A 20,073-nucleotide genomic window follows, 5' to 3' on the forward strand; every position below is an offset into this window, starting at 1 on the left:
TACAGGATGCATCTTCATAACTGCTATTTTGAAATAATACCTAATAAATGATAGCCATAATTTTTAATGTCTCTTCAGAAATAAGTTCCACTGATGCCATGTAAGTGTTGAATTTTCAGAATGATTTTCAATTGCAATGTTTCTAGTACTCTATAAATACATGCCAGATACGGTATATCCCATGCTATTTCCATACATTTATAAAACAACACAGGGACCGAGTGTTCTGACCAGTGGTGGGTTGCTACCGGTTCGCACCAGTTCGCATGAACCATTGGTGAAAATTTGGCCAAGGCCGCCGAACCGGTAACAATGATGGATGGCCATGCCCCCAAACTGGTCCCCCAATCGCCGCTCACTTGCCCTGGCTGCCATGTTTGTCACCGCCATGTTCTTACCTTCCAAATCCAATGGGATACATGTGCATGAAGAACATGGCGACAACAGCAGCTTTTTCCGCTGGTACTTTTCGGCGGCCTGGGGAGAAGCCTTTTTGGAGGCTTCTTTGCCAGCCACTTTCCAGCAGCAGCAGCTTGCTGGAGGCCACCAAAAACTCCAGTCATCTTACCTTCCAGACTCTGGACCAGGCACCGTGGAAGGTAAGCAGGTGGTGGGGGTAGGAAGAGGCGCTAGGGCCGGGGCCGCTAAAGGAGAGCCAGGCGAAGAGAGGCCAGGTAACCATACCGGCAGTGAAGTGGTCAGCCCCTTCCACTGCCACTGCTGCTGCCGCCACCTCTGCCTCTTCCTTCTCTCTGCGAACAGAACTCGGAGAGAAAAGGCAGTTGCTTTGGTAGGTGTTTCTCTGTGTTTCCATCCCAAATCAGCCAGAGCCCTTCCCATGTTTCCCGAAGCCAGCCTGGCCTGCAAGGAAAGCATGCAGGAGATTGCAGCACTGGAGCTCTTCCCCTGTTTCCCAAAGATGGCCTGCCTGCAAGGGAAGCGCGTGGGAGATTGCAGCACCAGAGCCCTTCCCATATTTCCTGAAGCCAGCCTGCCTGCGAGGGAAGCGCGTGGGAGATCACCAGCCGGACTAGTGAGGTGGAGGGGGATGGGCAGGCAGCCCTTGGGAGAGCACTGTGTTAGGGTCTGTGTGCTTTCGGGCCTCCTGCCCATCTCTTCTTCTGTAAGGCAGAAAGCAAGCCATAAAAGTCTTCAGTCGCGCCATCCTGGGGCCCTGGTCTCGGCGCCAATTCGAGTGTGTCCTTTGCAGACCACTAAGAACCCAAAGCTTGTGGCACCAAGACAGCCCATGCCTCCTGCTGCTTTGGGCTCAGAGCTGTAAGCTGTAAGTCCAGGAAGCACTCCGGCAGAGAGAAGCTGCCGAAGTCAGCCCTAGCTAGGAATCTCAAATACAGATGAGAACAAACATTGTGTTGTAGCCAGGGTAGCCCCCTGCAAACTCTGTCTCTCAAGGAGCTCAGCCGCTCACCAATCACTTAAGTCGCCTGGACTCCCAGTGACGGGATGGGGTCCTTCAGGCACTTAGTTTGCCCGCCTATTTAGTAGCTCCAGCCAGCGGCTACCACACAAATGTTCATTCATGGCCGTATTTGAGATTCCTAACTGCCGTTTACTCATGAGCACCATTGGCCTGGAAAGGCAGGGAGAAAGGCCAATGGTGCTCACGTGTAAACTGCAGATTAGAGGCTGCTGGCAGATCTCTGGCTTGCTTGCTTGGCTGCTTGCCACCTAGAGCTTGCAGGCAGTGAATGAAACCCATGTCGCAACTGCCACCTCCTGCCTGCGTGTATTAAGGAGGCCGAGCACCAGCAGGAAGAGTACGGACCTCCTGAAACGCAGGAAGTGACTGCCAGCGCCCTCAGGCAAAGATGTGAGCGGGGAGGCTCAATCCCACTTAGGGAGCCACAAAGCACTTGCTGCCCCCGACACCAACCAAGCCTCCTCCCACTGTGCTTCTCTTCCTCCTAATCCAGGGGTGTCCAAACTTGGCCCTTTGGAGAGTGGTGGACTTCAACTCCCAGAATTCCCCAGCCAGCATGAGCTATAAATTTAAGCAAGTTACTAGTTGGAGAATTCTGGGAGTTGAAGTCCACCACTCTCCAAAGGGCCAAGTTTGGACACCCCTGTCCTAATCAGAAGCGCTCGCAAGCAACAAGAGACATATGTTATTTTTGTGGGATTGCCCCCATCTGGTCTTCAGCACGTGGCTCGTCAGCCTCTGGACATCAGATTCCCATCACCCAGCACCAGTTCAGAGGTTCCTTCCCCCCTGGGGACAGAGAGAGAAAAAGAGGGAGGGAGGGAAAGAGAGAGAGCGAGAGCGAGAGAGAGAAGACACAGAGAGAGAGGGGTGGAAAGAAAGAGACAAGAGAGAGAGAGAGAGAGGAGATAAGACAGAGAAAGAGGGGGAGATGAGAAACAGAGAGGGATAAACAAAGAGGAAGAGATGAGAGAGAGAGAGACAGGGAGAAAGAAAGAGATGAGAGAAAGAAAGAGAGATGAGAAAGAAAGATAGGGAGTAAGAGATGAGAGAGAAATGAGAAAAAGAGAGAGGATATGAGAGAGGGGTGGAGGGAGAAAGAGAGAGACAGAGAGAGATATACCTGTCTATTTAAAAGAAAATAGAAAAATGGCTCTTTGTGTGTTTAAAGTTGCAGACTCCTGGGTTAGGCAAACATCATGGTCATTAAGTGAACCTTGTGGACATTAAGCGAACATTGTGGTTGTTAAACAAGTCCATTTTCCCCATGGGCATTTTTAACCAGAAACCAGAAGAAATTGTTGGAAACTGGCAAAAAACATGGAAAACCTCAGTCACATGACTGTGTGGGATGTTTTAACTGGTTATGTGTGTCTGTGAGTGCATGGCTGTCAAAACTCCAAAAACTGGTCAAGTAGCTCTGGGGAGGTCAGTCATAAATTAGAACACTTGCTAAGCAACCGGCCATTAAGTGAGGACCACTTGTATTTGGTTTGCCTTAAGGGTTCAGAGCTGTGTGGAATCTGGTTTCCTTTGACCCTTTGGGGGATTGCAAAAGATCCAGATGGGGGAATTCTCATAGGCGGAACGAGGATCATGACCACCTAGCCACGCCCATCCATTCACATGACCGCCAAGCCATGCCCACCAAATAAGCCAGTCCACAGAACCAGCAGTAAAAAAAATTGAAACCCACCACTGGTTCTGATCCAGTCTTAGCAGAAACAAGAAAAAGACTCCCTTGTCACGAAAAACCCTTCATTTACCTCTTGTGAATTAATGTCATTCCCCCAAGGAAAAGTCCAAGCAAGAGTCCTGCAAGGAGTTAACTGCAGCAACAGACCTTATCAGTTCCTTGCGATAATTCCAAGGCCATGAGTTCCCAGCTGAAAGGCTGCAAATTAAGTTCTGGCAAGCAGTCTTTGTTGCACGAAACACAATGAGCAAAATCTCCAGAAATATGAACTGTTGTCTCCTACGACAACCACCCCTTTCCTTCTATTTATTCCCCAGCCAGGGAGGGGCCATTCAGCATCCATGTTTGCTTTGCTTCCTGAGTCGACTCCTTGTCCTCTGTTGTTCACCTCTCCTAAATGTTCTGTGCATATGTGCATCTGGAACAGGCCCCAGCTGTTCTTCCTCCTCAGTCATCTCACCCTCCAAAGGCAGCTACCTCTCTAGTGGCTGGGAAATGTCAGACAGCCCTAGCTCTATCTCTGTGTGCAACACAGAGCATCCATCAGAGCCTTCCCCAGACTCCAGAACTGGCCCAAGTTCCTCCCCAATTTCCTCATTGTCTGAGTCTGGCGGGCCACAACACTGAGAGAGACACCTGAAGCACTTAATGTAAAACCTGTCTTCAAGATGACATGGAATTATGAAAATTCATGCATCGAATCTCAATGTTCAATCCCTTGCAGATCCACTGATACTGATTCTCAGATCCACCATCTACCAACCTGTCAGTAAGGGTATCAAATTATCTGAGTCAACTGTGTAATATAATAGTCAATTATATAGGCATCAATATAAGCCTACCTGAAAGTGCTTAGGGCAAATAATACCAGAAACAAGAGTTTTATGATGCTGTCCAGACTAACATTTATTATGTTGTTTAACAGCAGAAGCACTAAGACTTATATACGGTTTCACAGTGCTTTACAACCCTTTCTAAGTGGTTTACAGAGTCAGCATTTTGCCCCCAACAATCTGGGTCCTCATTTTACTGACCTCAGAAGATCGAAGACTTAATCAACCTTGAGCCAGTGAGAATCGAATTGCCCACCTGCCGGCAGCTGGCAGTCAGCAGAATTAGTCTGCAATACTGCATTTGAACCACTGCGCCACCACCACAGTATAAGATACTATACAAGTTTTCTGTAGCTTTTCTTGCAGAAGAAAATTTTGGTGCTACTTCTTTTGAAATGCTTGAAGTATTTTTTGGCTTTTCAATTGTAACACTAAAACTATTTGGAACTGGAAATCATTGTTTTTATCATGTAAACAAGTCATTTAGATGACTTATTGGAGGGGCTTAACTTCTCAAATTGCTTGTATGTAATATATTTAGAATGCTCATATATTTTTAATTTGCAATCAGACTTTTGGTGAAAAGAACAAAAGGACCCTAATTCTTCATAGGTATAATTCTGCAGTATATGTTCCTTAGAGAAAGCTTAAAATGGTTTTAACTCTATGAAACTATGGATCAACACCACATTTCTGTAACAAAATTATATTTCCCCCTTTTTTAAGTGATACACCGAAACTAAACATCTGAATTGATCACACTTCTGTTTCTTTTATAATACTTCTGTTATGAAACTCATAGATCCTCTTTACCTTAGGATATTTGCTGTAGCTTTCCTTTCTTGTGGCAAAAGGTCAGGGTCTCTCAAAACTTCTTCTAGTAGATTAAGAACACTCATCTTCAATTCATTATTTAATTCAAAATCCTGTAAAACAAAGTACTTTTGCATGTAAGAATCATAGTACAGATTTATACTTTGTGAGCATAATAAATATTTTTAAATAAATACATACATTTGCTTTTGCATGTTATAATTTTCTGGCTTATTTGTTTACAGTTGTTTGCACGCCACAACCTAGCCCATGAATATCACCCTTCTGGGAACTGTAATTATCTGATGCATATCAAGTTCCATGCAAGCCATTTTTTAGCAGCTTTTACAATTAATTCTTATATGATAGTGATATTGTTTTACCATTATCCTATAACTTAATCGCATGTTACTTCATTAAATCCAGAAAAATTGCATTACTTAAGAGAAATTGGTAATAAACTGACACTCCTATGAAAAATAGTGGTATCATATATTATTTTTATGTGATCTACTCTTTAAGGCAGTAGAATATTGTGGGGGGAAATGCATGCAAATGGAAGCTTAAAATTTGTCACCATTTAAAAGTGAACCAAAGTTTTAGTTTTAAAAACTGCATCCTTCTGAAACATGGTTTTTTCACTAGAAGCGCTACAACCTGACTTCCTTCAAATTTATCTTCAATATGTAAATTAGTATCCAAACATTTTTTCACCCTAATGGGTAGCAAAAATTAAATGGTTTAACAGTCCTTAACTATTTTACTAGAGTCTTACAGTACTTTGCCATATTTGTTTTTATTTTTATGTACAGTACATACATTTTGCACATAAGAATGTTTCTTATACTATTTCCTTTCTAGGTTTTTCAGGGCTCTTACAGATTTCTGACCAAATTTTCCCACTTCCATGTACATCTGAAATTTTAACTCACCCAAGCATTTTTTTTTCCTTTTCATTTTAATTAGCTCATTTTTTAGGAGAAGTTAATATGGTGAGCCAAGCTTCATGTTCTTTTAGGGCCAATTAACAAGAGTTATAATCTATAACTAGCATATTCAAGTAAAATCATGAACATCTTTAGGTAAGAAAATCAGAATCTTTTATAACCAGAGCACATGGATATTAAAGAAAGTTTTTATTTACAAGTTAAAAGCAGCAGAAACATTTCTAAGAAAAGTGAGCACTTTCATAAGCTTATTGTGGAACTAAAGCAATTTATAAAAATAATGCTGGACATCCCATGAAGTTCAGTTTGTAATGAAAAAAGTTTGTTTCTTGTGAAACCAATTAAGACTTCTCTCAATATGGAATCTGAAACAGGGATACACTAGTAATTACGGTAATTAACGGGAGAGTTTATGGAAGGAGACGTTATCTGCACAAGGTAGATAATTAGAACTAAGATAATTTTAGGTTATTAAAAATAGCAATTTTACATAATTATTTTCAATGCAAAGAGTTACTGCTTTAGAATGGGGAAGGAATACCTATACCATATCAAATCAATAGGCAGGTAGCTGATCTGCTATGTGACTATGGAATCTCATTTATCCTTAAAAGTGTTTGTTTATCTCAATCTTACAAAACAGAACTGATTTACTCTTTCCCTCCTGTTTAATAGATGTTCCTTCCTCCATCCAAATTAAGACTATTTCAAAAAGAATATGGTAGAAGATAGCCATCAGTGAATTCAAGTGTTGAAATACCTTCTGTCAATGTTTATGCTTGAATTAATTGAAAAGCACTAACTCAAGTCATTTATATTTCAGGTTACTGCAGATGTTTCAATAAAGGATTTGAACTAAAAGCTTCATGTCTCCAGTATTTTGTAGCAGTCTCTTTTATAATGAATACCATCACGTGAGAAGCAATTCAGAATATGTTTCCATAGGAACAGAAACAATTATCACCAGCAAAGTTCTTGAAACTCCTGCACATTTAACTTTCCAGTAGCAATGAAAGAGATCTGTGTTTGAATTTTGTGCATATCTTTTCAAATAATTAACCAACTATATATTTTCCTGACATTAGAGTTCTCTTTTGATTTAGTCTGTTCCGTGTTTTGCATTTTGGTGTACTTTTGTTTGAAGGATTATATAACAGATTGCCATGATACCACTTTGTCTGCCTGTTATTACTTTTATAATAAGATCTCATCCTCAATAATTTTTAACAAGAAAAACTGTTAAAAGGCCATGACAGTAATGTTATATTAGATTGGGAAAGTCATGCTTCGTGTTTCTTAGAAATAGTATGGAAGAATAAAAAGAAAATGAAATATATGCTTGAGAGGCTTTTGAAATAAAGATTTTGACAAACAATAAATAAAAGTATTTACTGGGGCTCTTGAATACACTGAAACATACAGCATTTGTCGGATTTTTGTCGGATTTTTTTTTAAATCTATGTTTTAATTCGAAAACGAACTGATCCTCATAATGTATGTTTGTGAAGAATTTGAGTCAGTGTTGTCCACAAAGGATTAAAATCTGCAGAATGAGTGGCAATCAAAAATCAGGATCTTTTATAACCAGAGCCCATGGATTTTCCAAGTTTATTCACATGCACAGACAACAGCCTCAGGCTTCATTCATGACACTACTACACTTGTCTTCTTGCACATTTTGACAAATCCTCCCGTAGACACTCATGAACCTATCCACCCACCCCTTAGCAGTTCTAGAGTATACTAATTAAGTCAGGAGTTTTTTTAGTTCATTCTTAGTTCAATAAGAAATAGTTACTTCTGCAAAGTTCAAGTATAAAATTATAACCTTATTTTTTTAAAAAAAATTGTTTGATACTTACAGCTTTGTAAGAAGAAATTTCAGAATAAATGCAGTTCATTATCCAGACAATGTTCTATGGCTGGAAGATGGAAGCTAAAGAAGCTGCCCTGATAACTTCCTACTCCCTAATCATTCAGTAAACAGAATGAGAGAAACATGAACAACAATTTGATGAATTCTCCAGTGGAATATTTCTTCTCTTGTGAGCTTGTACCAAGAGGTAGCATGTTATAGCTACTACATAATCCATTGTCATTTTTAGAGGTCATAGTTAAAGTTGAGAGTGAGCTAAATTCTCAACAAAAATGTTCCATATCAAGTATCTTTGAAGTAGAAGCAAAAGTTAACCTCTAATAGCCCTTTCAGTCTTCAATGCAAAACTTATACTGCATGCAAAAGCATCATATTTCATTGTCTTAAATGCAGATGCTGTTGTTTTTAAATATACTCCCATCTGAAACATGCCAAAATACAACATTTTCCGATGTTCCAAAATCCTTTTCTGCTCTATCCTTACACATTCACCATTGTGCTGTGTGTGGTTGCTTCAGTTGTGGATCCTTGTTTTCCACTTTTTACATATCTGCTGTTTCTACTGTTACTATGGAATCAAAATCGTATCAACAATATGTCGAAGAAAAATGACCTCTCTAACACAAGAAATGAAGTGGGATGTATTACTGTACATCTAATGATCCTTGGCCCTAGCATGAGTTTTTACTGTGAGTGAATTTACTATACACAAGATAAAGAAGAATGCTAATAGTATTTGAAGTGCCATAATGTATTCTACCTCTTTGTCTGCCATGATAACCATGCACATTAGAAATCCGGTAGGAGAAAAGAGGAAGAAATGTGTTCCTGTTACATGAAATATATGACAAGGAAGAAAATATTTCTGAGTGACATAATGCTTAAGAAAAAGGCTCTGAAATGTTATGAGTACATTTCTCAATGTGTTGTGGTTATAAACTTTTAACACTATACTCCAAAACTACCTTTTCCCACCAGTTCAGTATCTCTTGTTATGGAAATACATTTTATGCAAGGAATTTTGGAGGAATGTAACTTAGCATCAAGTGAGGGATAACTGAACACATTTAGAAAAATACTTATAAGAAAACCAAAAGGTATCTAGAGTACAATTCTAACTGTGAAGTTATCTTACTTCAACATACACTATACATTCTTATTTAAAGTGGAAATAAGTTATCTTTATTTTTATTTATTATATTTATGTCCTACCCTTTTTATTTCTATAGCTCAAGGTAGCATCAGAGCCTCAATAAGTTTATTTTATTTTATTTATTTATTTATTTTGTCACACAGTATATATAAGCATATGCATGAAATAACTATACAATATATGAGCATATATATAAGCATGAGTATGTAATAACTATATTAATTGGATATAACAAAAGGAAACAATAAGACAGGAACGGTAGGCACACTTGTGCTCTTATGCACATCCCTTACAGACCTCTTAGGAATGGGGTGAGGTCAATAGTAGACAGTTTTTGGTTGAAGCTTTGGGGATTTTGGAAAGAGACCACAGAGTCAGGTAGTATATTCCAAGTATTAACAACTCTGTTACTAAAGTCATATTTTCTGAAATCAAGATTGGAGCGGTTATCATTAAGCTTAAATCTATGTTTTAATTCGAAAACGAACTGATCCTCATAATGTATGTTTGTGAAGAATTTGAGTCAGTGTTGTCCACAAAGGATTAAAATCTGCAGAATGAGTGGCAATCAAAAATCAGGATCTTTTATAACCAGAGCCCATGGATTTTCCAAGTTTATTCACATGCACAGACAACAGCCTCAGGCTTCATTCATGACACTACTACACTTGTCTTCTTGCACATTTTGACAAATCCTCCCGTAGACACTCATGAACCTATCCACCCACCCCTTAGCAGTTCTAGAGTATACTAATTAAGTCAGGAGTTTTTTTAGTTCATTCTTAGTTCAATAAGAAATAGTTACTTCTACAAAGTTCAAGTATAAAATTATAACCTTATTTTTTTTTTAAAAAAATTGTTTGATACTTACAGCTTTGTAAGAAGAAATTTCAGAATAAATGCAGTTCATTATCCAGACAATGTTCTATGGCTGGAAGATGGAAGCTAAAGAAGCTGCCCTGATAACTTCCTACTCCCTAATCATTCAGTAAACAGAATGAGAGAAACATGAACAACAATTTGATGAATTCTCCAGTGGAATATTTCTTCTCTTGTGAGCTTGTACCAAGAGGTAGCATGTTATAGCTACTACATAATCCATTGTCATTTTTAGAGGTCATAGTTAAAGTTGAGAGTGAGCTAAATTCTCAACAAAAATGTTCCATATCAAGTATCTTTGAAGTAGAAGCAAAAGTTAACCTCTAATAGCCGTTTCAGTCTTCAATGCAAAACTTATACTGCATGCAAAAGCATCATATTTCATTGTCTTAAATGCAGATGCTGTTGTTTTTAAATATACTCCCATCTGAAACATGCCAAAATACAACATTTTCCGATGTTCCAAAATCCTTTTCTGCTCTATCCTTACACATTCATCATTGTGCTGTGTGTGGTTGCTTCAGTTGTGGATCCTTGTTTTCCACTTTTTCCATATCTGCTGTTTCTACTGTTACTATGGAATCAAAATCGTATCAACAATATGTCGAAGAAAAATGACCTCTCTAACACAAGAAATGAAGTGGGATGTATTACTGTACATCTAATGATCCTTGGCCCTAGCATGAGTTTTTACTGTGAGTGAATTTACTATACACAAGATAAAGAAGAATGCTAATAGTATTTGAAGTGCCATAATGTATTCTACCTCTTTGTCTGCCTGTTATTACTTTTATAATAAGATCTCATCCTCAATAATTTTTAACAAGAAAAACTGTTAAAAGGCCATGACAGTAATGTTATATTAGATTGGGAAAGTCATGCTTCGTGTTTCTTAGAAATAGTATGGAAGAATAAAAAGAAAATGAAATATATGCTTGAAAGGCTTTTGAAATAAAGATTTTGACAAATCCTCCGTAGACACTCATGAACCTATCCACCCACCCCTTAGCAGTTCTAGAGTATACTAATTAAGTCAGGAGTTTTTTTAGTTCATTCTTAGTTCAATAAGAAATAGTTACTTCTGCAAAGTTCAAGTATAAAATTATAACCTTATTTTTTTAAAAAAAATTGTTTGATACTTACAGCTTTGTAAGAAGAAATTTCAGAATAAATGCAGTTCATTATCCAGACAATGTTCTATGGCTGGAAGATGGAAGCTAAAGAAGCTGCCCTGATAACTTCCTACTCCCTAATCATTCAGTAAACAGAATGAGAGAAACATGAACAACAATTTGATGAATTCTCCAGTGGAATATTTCTTCTCTTGTGAGCTTGTACCAAGAGGTAGCATGTTATAGCTACTACATAATCCATTGTCATTTTTAGAGGTCATAGTTAAAGTTGAGTGAGCTAAATTCTCAACAAAATGTTCCATATCAAGTATCTTTGAAGTAGAAGCAAAAGTTAACCTCTAATAGCCCTTTCAGTCTTCAATGCAAAACTTATACTGCATGCAAAAGCATCATATTTCATTGTCTTAAATGCAGATGCTGTTGTTTTTAAATATACTCCCATCTGAAACATGCCAAAATACAACATTTTCCGATGTTCCAAAATCCTTTTCTGCTCTATCCTTACACATTCATCATTGTGCTGTGTGTGGTTGCTTCAGTTGTGGATCCTTGTTTTCCACTTTTTCCATATCTGCTGTTTCTACTGTTACTATGGAATCAAAATCGTATCAACAATATGTCGAAGAAAAATGACCTCTCTAACACAAGAAATGAAGTGGGATGTATTACTGTACATCTAATGATCCTTGGCCCTAGCATGAGTTTTTACTGTGAGTGAATTTACTATACACAAGATAAAGAAGAATGCTAATAGTATTTGAAGTGCCATAATGTATTCTACCTCTTTGTCTGCCATGATAACCATGCACATTAGAAATCCGGTAGGAGAAAAGAGGAAGAAATGTGTTCCTGTTACATGGAATATATGACAAGAAAGAAAATATTTCTGGACAAGTTCAATTGCATTGATGTCAGAAATGTGGTATGGGTTCCAGACAGTCAAGCTATATTCAAGAATTGGTCTAGCAAATATTTTATATGCTCTGGTTAGTAGTGTAGTGTTTTTGGAGAACAAGCTACGCAAGATTAGGTTTACAACTCTTAAAACCTTTTTTGCGATGTAGTTGCAGTGTGCTTTGGCACGTAGATCATTTGATATGAAAACTCCAAGGTCTTTAACAGGGTGGGGGTCATCTGTAAGGCAATGTCCATCAAGCTTGTACTTAGTGTTTAGGTTCTTTTTTCCAATATGTAAGACTGAGCATTTGCTGGTTGAGATGTGGAGTTGCCAAGTTTTAGACCATTCGGAGAAAAAGTCAAGGTCTTTTTGAAGGGTAGCTGTATTGCTGGTGGTATTAAATGTTTTTTTTTTAACTATTTTTAAATAGTTTTTTAAAAAAACTATTAAAAAGTCTGCGAGTTAGGCTGGGCTAAGAGAGAGTGACCAACTTAAGAACACCCAATCAGCTTCAGTGCTTAAGGATGACTAGAATTCAAGGTTTCTAATCCATTTTAACTACCATACTATCTTCCTTTTCAAATTACCACTTTACTCAACATATATTATTTACTTGCTTATCTAGTAGTTTTGATTTCTGGCATTCTCAAAACTATGTAAGTTTCTTTCACCTACCGTTTTCCTCCTTTAGTTTCACTGAAAGCCAATTAGAAAGATTGGCCGATATTTTCAACTAACAGCAGTTTTTTGTTATGTAAACACATGGAAATGTAGATAGCTTTAATTACAAACAAGCAAAGAGGGTTTTTTTCTCTTTTGAATTCTAAATTATGTTTATTGTGCTAGTATGTCACTTAAGTGTTACCTCAACAATGAGGGTAGCTTATAAATTTAAAGAAATGAAAAAATAACTGAAAAATATATTGTTCACCAAATTAAAAGTGACCATCGTTCACAGATTAGATACAATGCTAAAACACAGATATATCTCATGTCTTTTTAGAGAAAAGAAAAAAATCTACTAAGAATTAAACAATCAGTTAATAACAATAAAAACATTAACAAAACCTCTCTTTAAAAGCTTTGCATGGAGCTCCAGATGATCTGGTCACTCTATCTTCCTCCACCTCTTTCTCTTGAATAAAACTGAGGACCCAGATTGTTGGGGGGGCAATAAGTTGACTTTGTAAATATACAAATAGAATGAGACTATCGCCTTATACACTGTAAGCCGCCCTGAGTCTTCGGAGAAGGGCGGGATATAAATGTAAAAAAAAAAAAAAAAACTCCATACAATGTGAAATCATTAACCTGGGATTGGGAGTCAAACTGATGTATATCATGAGGCCTTTGTCCAAATGGTAAAACATTTAAGGACCTCACTTGTGGGGTGCCTCAGGGGTCTGTCCTCTCGCCGCTCCTTTATTTTATTTTATTATATTTATGTCCTACCCTTTTATTTCTATAGCTCAAGGTAGCATCAGAGCCTCAATAAGTTTATTTTATTTTATTTTATTTATTTATTTATTTTGTCACACAGTATATATAAGCATATGCATGAAATAACTATACAATATATGAGCATATATATAAGCATGAGTATGTAATAACTATATTAATTGGATATAACAAAAGGAAACAATAAGACAGGAACGGTAGGCACACTTGTGCTCTTATGCACATCCCTTACAGACCTCTTAGGAATGGGCTGAGGTCAATAGTAGACAGTTTTTGGTTGAAGCTTTGGGGATTTTGGAAAGAGACCACAGAGTCAGGTAGTATATTCCAAGTATTAACAACTCTGTTACTAAAGTCATATTTTCTGAAATCAAGATTGGAGCGGTTATCATTAAGCTTAAATCTATTGTGTGCTCGTGTATTGTTGCAATTGAAGCTGAAGTAGTCTTCGACAGGAAGGACATTATAATAGATGATTCTATGAGTTAAACTCAGGTCATGTCGAAGGCGGCGTAGTTCTAAATTTTCTAAACCCAGGATTTCAAGTCTGGAGGCATAAGGTATTTTGTTGAATTCAGAGGAGTGGAGAACTCTTCTTGTAAAATATTTCTGGACAAGTTCAATTGCATTGATGTCAGAAATGTGGTATGGGTTCCAGACAGTCAAGCTATATTCAAGAATTGGTCTAGCAAATATTTTATATGCTCTGGTTAGTAGTGTAGTGTTTTTGGAGAACAAGCTACGCAAGATTAGATTTACAACTCTTAAAACCTTTTTTGCGATGTAGTTGCAGTGTGCTTTGGCACTTAGATCATTTGATATGAAAACTCCAAGGTCTTTAACAGGGTGGGGGTCATCTGTAAGGCAATGTCCATCAAGCTTGTACTTAGTGTTTAGGTTCTTTTTTCCAATATGTAAGACTGAGCATTTGCTGGTTGAGATGTGGAGTTGCCAAGTTTTAGACCATTCGGAGAAAAAGTCAAGGTCTTTTTGAAGGGTAGCTGTATTGCTGGTGGTATTAAATGTTTTTTTTTAAAAACTATTTTTAAATAGTTTTTTAAAAAAACTATTAAAAAGTCTGCGAGTTAGGCTGGGCTAAGAGAGAGTGACCAACTTAAGAACACCCAATCAGCTTCAGTGCTTAAGGATGACTAGAATTCAAGGTTTCTAATCCATTTTAACTACCATACTATCTTCCTTATCAAATTACCACTTTACTCAACATATATTATTTACTTGCTTATCTAGTAGTTTGATTTCTGGCATTCTCAAAACTATGTAAGTTTCTTTCACCTACTGTTTCCCTCCTTTAGTTTCACTGAAAGCCAATTAGAAAGATTGGCCGATATTTTCAACTAACAGCAGTTTTTTGTTATGTAAACACATGGAAATGTAGATAGCTTTAATTACAAACAAGCAAAGAGGGTTTTTTTCTCTTTTGAATTCTAAATTATGTTTATTGTGCTAGTATGTCACTTAAGTGTTACCTCAACAATGAGGGTAGCTTATAAATTTAAAGAAATGAAAAAATAACTGAAAAATATATTGTTCACCAAATTAAAAGTGACCATCGTTCACAGATTAGATACAATGCTAAAATACAGACAGTTAAAGGAGGAAAAAAATACACCACATTTTGCATAACTTGATAACTCAAAAAAGGGGAGAAGTAGATGAATGAAAACTTATTTCACAAAGGTTGCACTTATATGGCACACTTAATTGTGTTGTTTAAAGGACCAACATCTTGTGAAAGTCAAGAATTCCAGTAGTTCCATATAGAATCAGATCATAAATACTTCTAATATAATCTACGATAAATTGGATTTATCAGAGCATACTATACAAAATCAAGGCCAGTTTAACCCATCCATCTGTCTTTAGAGCATAAAGACACAAATATAAAACAATCCCTCAAAGCAGTATCAATACGTATATTTAGTAGGCCTGAAATAAGGGTATAAAAAGGGAATGAAGACTAAATCAGCCAATATCTGTACTAAAGATTTCACCACTAACATCAAAGTCTGTTATTTTGACTGTACAAACATGAATATCAAAATAATTCATCTCACAGTGGGAAGTCATCAGGATAAAATTCAACAAAAGTTCACCCTTCATTTATCTGTCTCTTTTACCATATTGCTCATGATTAAGTAATAAATAAAATGTAATGTAAATATATTACTACTTTGAATTTCTGGCAAGCTCCTTACTCGTATTATTTATACTGTGACTAAACTACAGAAACTGACAAAGTAAATGTTAAGAGGAACATTCAAATCTCTCAAGCAAATAAGCTGTTATCTAGCCAAAGATTTTCATTTCCTAGTAGTATTGTTTTAATTGAGTACAACTTCTACATAGCAGCTTTGACAGTTATTGATAATATTTTTTTTTTCATTTTTCATTTTGATTTCAAATTTTTTAACATTGGAAACACAAGCAAATTCTTTATTTGTTTTCAATGGCTATGCTGACAAGAGAATTCTGAAAGTCCTTGTTGAAAGCCACCAGGTGAAGTTGATGGTGATGTCTGTCTATAGCAGGGAGGAGTGTTGGGGAGGGGCACTATTTTTCAAGATGGAATACTTCGCCTATATATAAGAACAAATTCTGCCTTGCTTAATAAATGTCCCTTTCTTTTCTTCTGCCACTCTTTGTAGCTTTATCATCCTTGCCTCTTCCTGTATTATCTTCTGAAATCCAAAGCCAACCAAATTGGAGTAGGTACCTGATTGAGTACATTACTCAAAGAATTCAGAAAGACATACAGCATTTTCAGACCTCTTTATCCTGACAATGATATAGCTTATCTTTTTGTTTTTGTGACTCCATAATCAAGAAAAAAAATCTTCCCTAAATTTCTACATCTCAGTTTCATTTCTTCCTCTAACTCAAGTCTGTTTTTTCTTTCTCTAGTAACTTACACCATTCTTGTAATCATTCCAAAATTAGGACATTCCACAATATTTTTCTTTAGGGTGATGTGTTACATTGTACTAAGGAAGCATTTTTATATACTTCTAGGTTGCTCCATTTGTTATCTTATCATTTTCAGCTACTCATATAGCTGAAGCCCTCCATCGTGGCATTTCTGCCCTGCATGAAATACAGCTACCTGGGGAACTCTTTGCTTATCCATCTAGCTAGCTTCCAAGGAACTAGGGTTGTGTTCGCAGAAGATAAATGCATGTAACATGCTGGGAAACAGAAAAGCACTATAGCTTGCCACCATGAACCTAAGAATTTTGCGTGTCAAATAAGAAAGTATATTTGCTATAGCGTGTTATCTAACACTGTGCTTTACTGAGGCGAAATGCAAATACCTATCGGATGTTGTGACAGGAAAGCTGTGGGAGTCTTGCATTCTGGGTACTAAATATACAACTCACATAATGGACTATTTTTTACTGAAGAGCCAATATATCAAAGAGTAGGTGTTCAGATTCTGATAAAACACAGATATATCTCATGTCTTTTTAGAGAAAAGAAAAAAATCTACTAAGAATTAAACAATCAGTTAATAACAATAAAAACATTAACAAAACCTCTCTTTAAAAGCTTTGCATGGAGCTCCAGATGATCTGGTCACTCTATCTTCCTCCACCTCTTTCTCTTGAATAAAACTGAGGACCCAGATTGTTGGGGGGGCAATAAGTTGACTTTGTAAATATACAAATAGAATGAGACTATTGCCTTATACACTGTAAGCCGCCCTGAGTCTTCGGAGAAGGGCGGGATATAAATGTAAAAAAAACAAACAAACAAACAAACAAAAAAAACTCCATACAATGTGAAATCATTAACCTGGGATTGGGAGTCAAACTGATGTATATCATGAGGCCTTTGTCCAAATGGTAAAACATTTAAGGATTTAAGTCTGGCACAAGTACATAAATCATGATATACATGTTGTCCCACCTTGTTCTGTTTTCCGAGAGATACCTGTAGTTTCAGACCCCTTTTCCACATGTCCTTTGTGTTTTATTACTGTGTTTTATTTTTTATATCTTGCTGCATGTTATATATATTGTATTTATCATACTTTAAATACATTATGTATAAGATTTGCACTGAACTTATATTTTATATTTCCAGTAAATAAAAAAATGTTATATAGATTGTTACATTATATTTTAGTTAGTCAAGTTAATTTGGAAAGCAGTAAATAGTTATGGCATAATTTTCAGATATACTTGGTCTAATTTGGAAAATACTCTGATGTCAATCTTGACATGCTAAATCCTTATGATTTAATTCTAGGTAAGTTTACTTGGAAGTGACTTATTTGACTAAATATACTTAGGTTTGAGCTACATAATTACAATTAATTAATTATTAATTAATCTTATCAAGGGGATTTTGAAGTTACTTTTTCTTATGTACACGCTTACTACTACTGCGAGCTTCTGTACATCCGTTTCAAGAAAGTAACAGCAGCATACTGTACACTTTTTGCCTTCACCTCTTCATGGTTTTCTACTAGGGCAACATACTATTGGATAGCATGAAACTTGTTTGCTGTATTATTCTGATGTTAATTCACTTCCATGTGATAATGACCTTATCTAGGGAGTTTAGTTAGGGAGAACTTTCTCCAACTTTGTGCTCTTCAGGTGCTACTTTCTTGTTGCCAGTCAAAGCTATCCAGATGATGGGAACTGTATTCCAGCACAATCTGGAAGGGGACAGATTATGGACAGGTGATATGGATCAATTTCACTGCTGCTTAGATAACTGAATCAGTTGGCCAATACACATGATACATACTATTCAAACATTATTTGTTGTGTGTAAAGTTGCTGTGCCACAGTACCATTTTCCACAAGCACAATAATTATAGATAAATAACCTATGGTATACTTCTTTAGAAAATAGAATCGATCCTCAAAAGCAAGAAAAAAGACACAATTCTTCATTTCCATAGCTGATGCCAATAACAGAATACATCTTCTAAATGAGATTGGCACTACTATTGACATAACTGAACTCTTGAGGCTATAAATGTCAAGCACAATTTATAGGAAATGATATTACCCAGATAATTGGCTCTAGGATAACACACTTAATTTTAAGATGGACCATGGATCAAATTTAGAGAATATAATGATTCTTTTATCTGCCCTAAAATCATGCCAAAAATCCAATTACATTTAACAAGGCCCCAATCATAGAAGGAGTTAACTAAGCAAAGACAAAACCTATTTTGCTGATTCAGTATTGGATTCTTGACAGCCTTGCATATATTTTAGAAATAATGGGGGGGGGACTTTCATATCAGTTTATTGTACAAACCTTATTTTATAGAAACCAGGTAATAGCAATATCCAGAAGAGCTACTTAGAATAAGGAAGAGTTGCCAAAAATTATACGCAAGCTATTACAAAGTTTAATGCCAGCAGAGTTTTCCCCATATAGGTGTTGGCATTAAAATTCCCAAAATTCTCATTCAGCATTGCTAACATCTCAATAAGAAAAAAGAGGATGCAAGTCTAATAAATTCTTGACTTTTTTGTAAAACTGGAAAGTAGGAGAATTTGTACAATACATAAACTGTGGAAATAATGTGTCACTGCTTCACATGAAAACATATATTATAAAAAGTACCTGAGAATGTTTTGACACCCAGTGGCGAAGGACATTCAGGACACGATTAGTAGCTGCTCGACGTATTATGAACTCCTTATCACATGTTCGTTCAGAATTATTAAATGCTACATATTTTAAAGGAGATATGAAATAAAATCAATTAGATGAAGAAAATTATCAAAGTAAAATTCTTCATAGTATAGCTTGGTTGGATAAAAACATTTTTTTTAAAAACTTTCATTGTTGACACACATAAGATTTTAAAAATTTTGCTTACACATACCATATATATTAAATGTTACAACATATATTTGCAACTGCCGAAAAAGAGTTTCCTGCATTTATAAAAAAAGTTTACTTGAAAAGGGGAGCAAAAACAATAAATTAATTGTTCATAACCTATTTGCTGATTCAGTATTGGATTCTTGACAGCCTTGCATATATTTTAGAAATAATGGGGGGGGGGGACTTTCATATCAGTTTATTGTACAAACCTTATTTTATAGAAACCAGGTAATAGCAATATCCAGAAGAGCTACTTAGAATAAGGAAGAGTTGCCAAAAATTATACGCAAGCTATTACAAAGTTTAATGCCAGCAGAGTTTTCCCCATATAGGTGTTGGCATTAAAATTCCCAAAATTCTCATTCAGCATTGCTAACATCTCAATAAGAAAAAAGAGGATGCAAGTCTAATAAATTCTTGACTTTTTTGTAAAACTGGAAAGTAGGAGAATTTGTACAATACATAAACTGTGGAAATAATGTGTCACTGCTTCACATGAAAACATATATTATAAAAAGTACCTGAGAATGTTTTGACACCCAGTGGCGAAGGACATTCAGGACACGATTAGTAGCTGCTCGACGTATTATGAACTCCTTATCACATGTTCGTTCAGAATTATTAAATGCTACATATTTTAAAGGAGATATGAAATAAAATCAATTAGATGAAGAAAATTATCAAAGTAAAATTCTTCATAGTATAGCTTGGTTGGATAAAAACATTTTTTTAAAAAACTTTCATTGTTGACACACATAGGATTTTAAAAATTTTGCTTACACATACCATATATATTAAATGTTACAACATATATTTGCAACTGCCGAAAAAGAGTTTCCTGCATTTATAAAAAAAGTTTACTTGAAAAGGGGAGCAAAAACAATAAATTAATTGTTCATAACCTATTTGCTGCTACCTACTCAGATTTTTAACTATGTTGACATGCAATTTAACTATCTATACATGCAACTACTGTATCAGTGTGGGGAATGTAGCTAATATTCCCTATACCAAATACAGGTAGTCCTCAATTTACAACAGGTCATTTAGTGATCATTCGAAATTACAA

At 36.3% G+C, this 20,073-nt stretch overlaps 1 protein-coding gene across 2 annotated transcripts in view; it reads right to left on the minus strand.

Moving 5' to 3' along the window:
• The window catches only part of RASGRF2 (Ras protein specific guanine nucleotide releasing factor 2), a 123,504-nt gene that overhangs the window by 16,762 nt on the left and 86,669 nt on the right, over nucleotides 1–20,073 (minus strand). For both annotated transcript variants that reach the window (XM_058169265.1, XM_058169264.1), the window contains exons 18-19: nucleotides 19,526–19,632; nucleotides 4,784–4,896 (exon numbers count right to left, since the gene is read on the minus strand). In XM_058169265.1, the coding sequence (XP_058025248.1) occupies nucleotides 4,784–4,896; nucleotides 19,526–19,632 (220 nt within the window). The remainder of the gene's footprint in view (nucleotides 1–4,783; nucleotides 4,897–19,525; nucleotides 19,633–20,073) is intronic.

This window comes from Ahaetulla prasina, chromosome 2, assembly GCF_028640845.1.
Source record: "Ahaetulla prasina isolate Xishuangbanna chromosome 2, ASM2864084v1, whole genome shotgun sequence".
Lineage (NCBI taxonomy): Eukaryota > Metazoa > Chordata > Lepidosauria > Squamata > Colubridae > Ahaetulla > Ahaetulla prasina.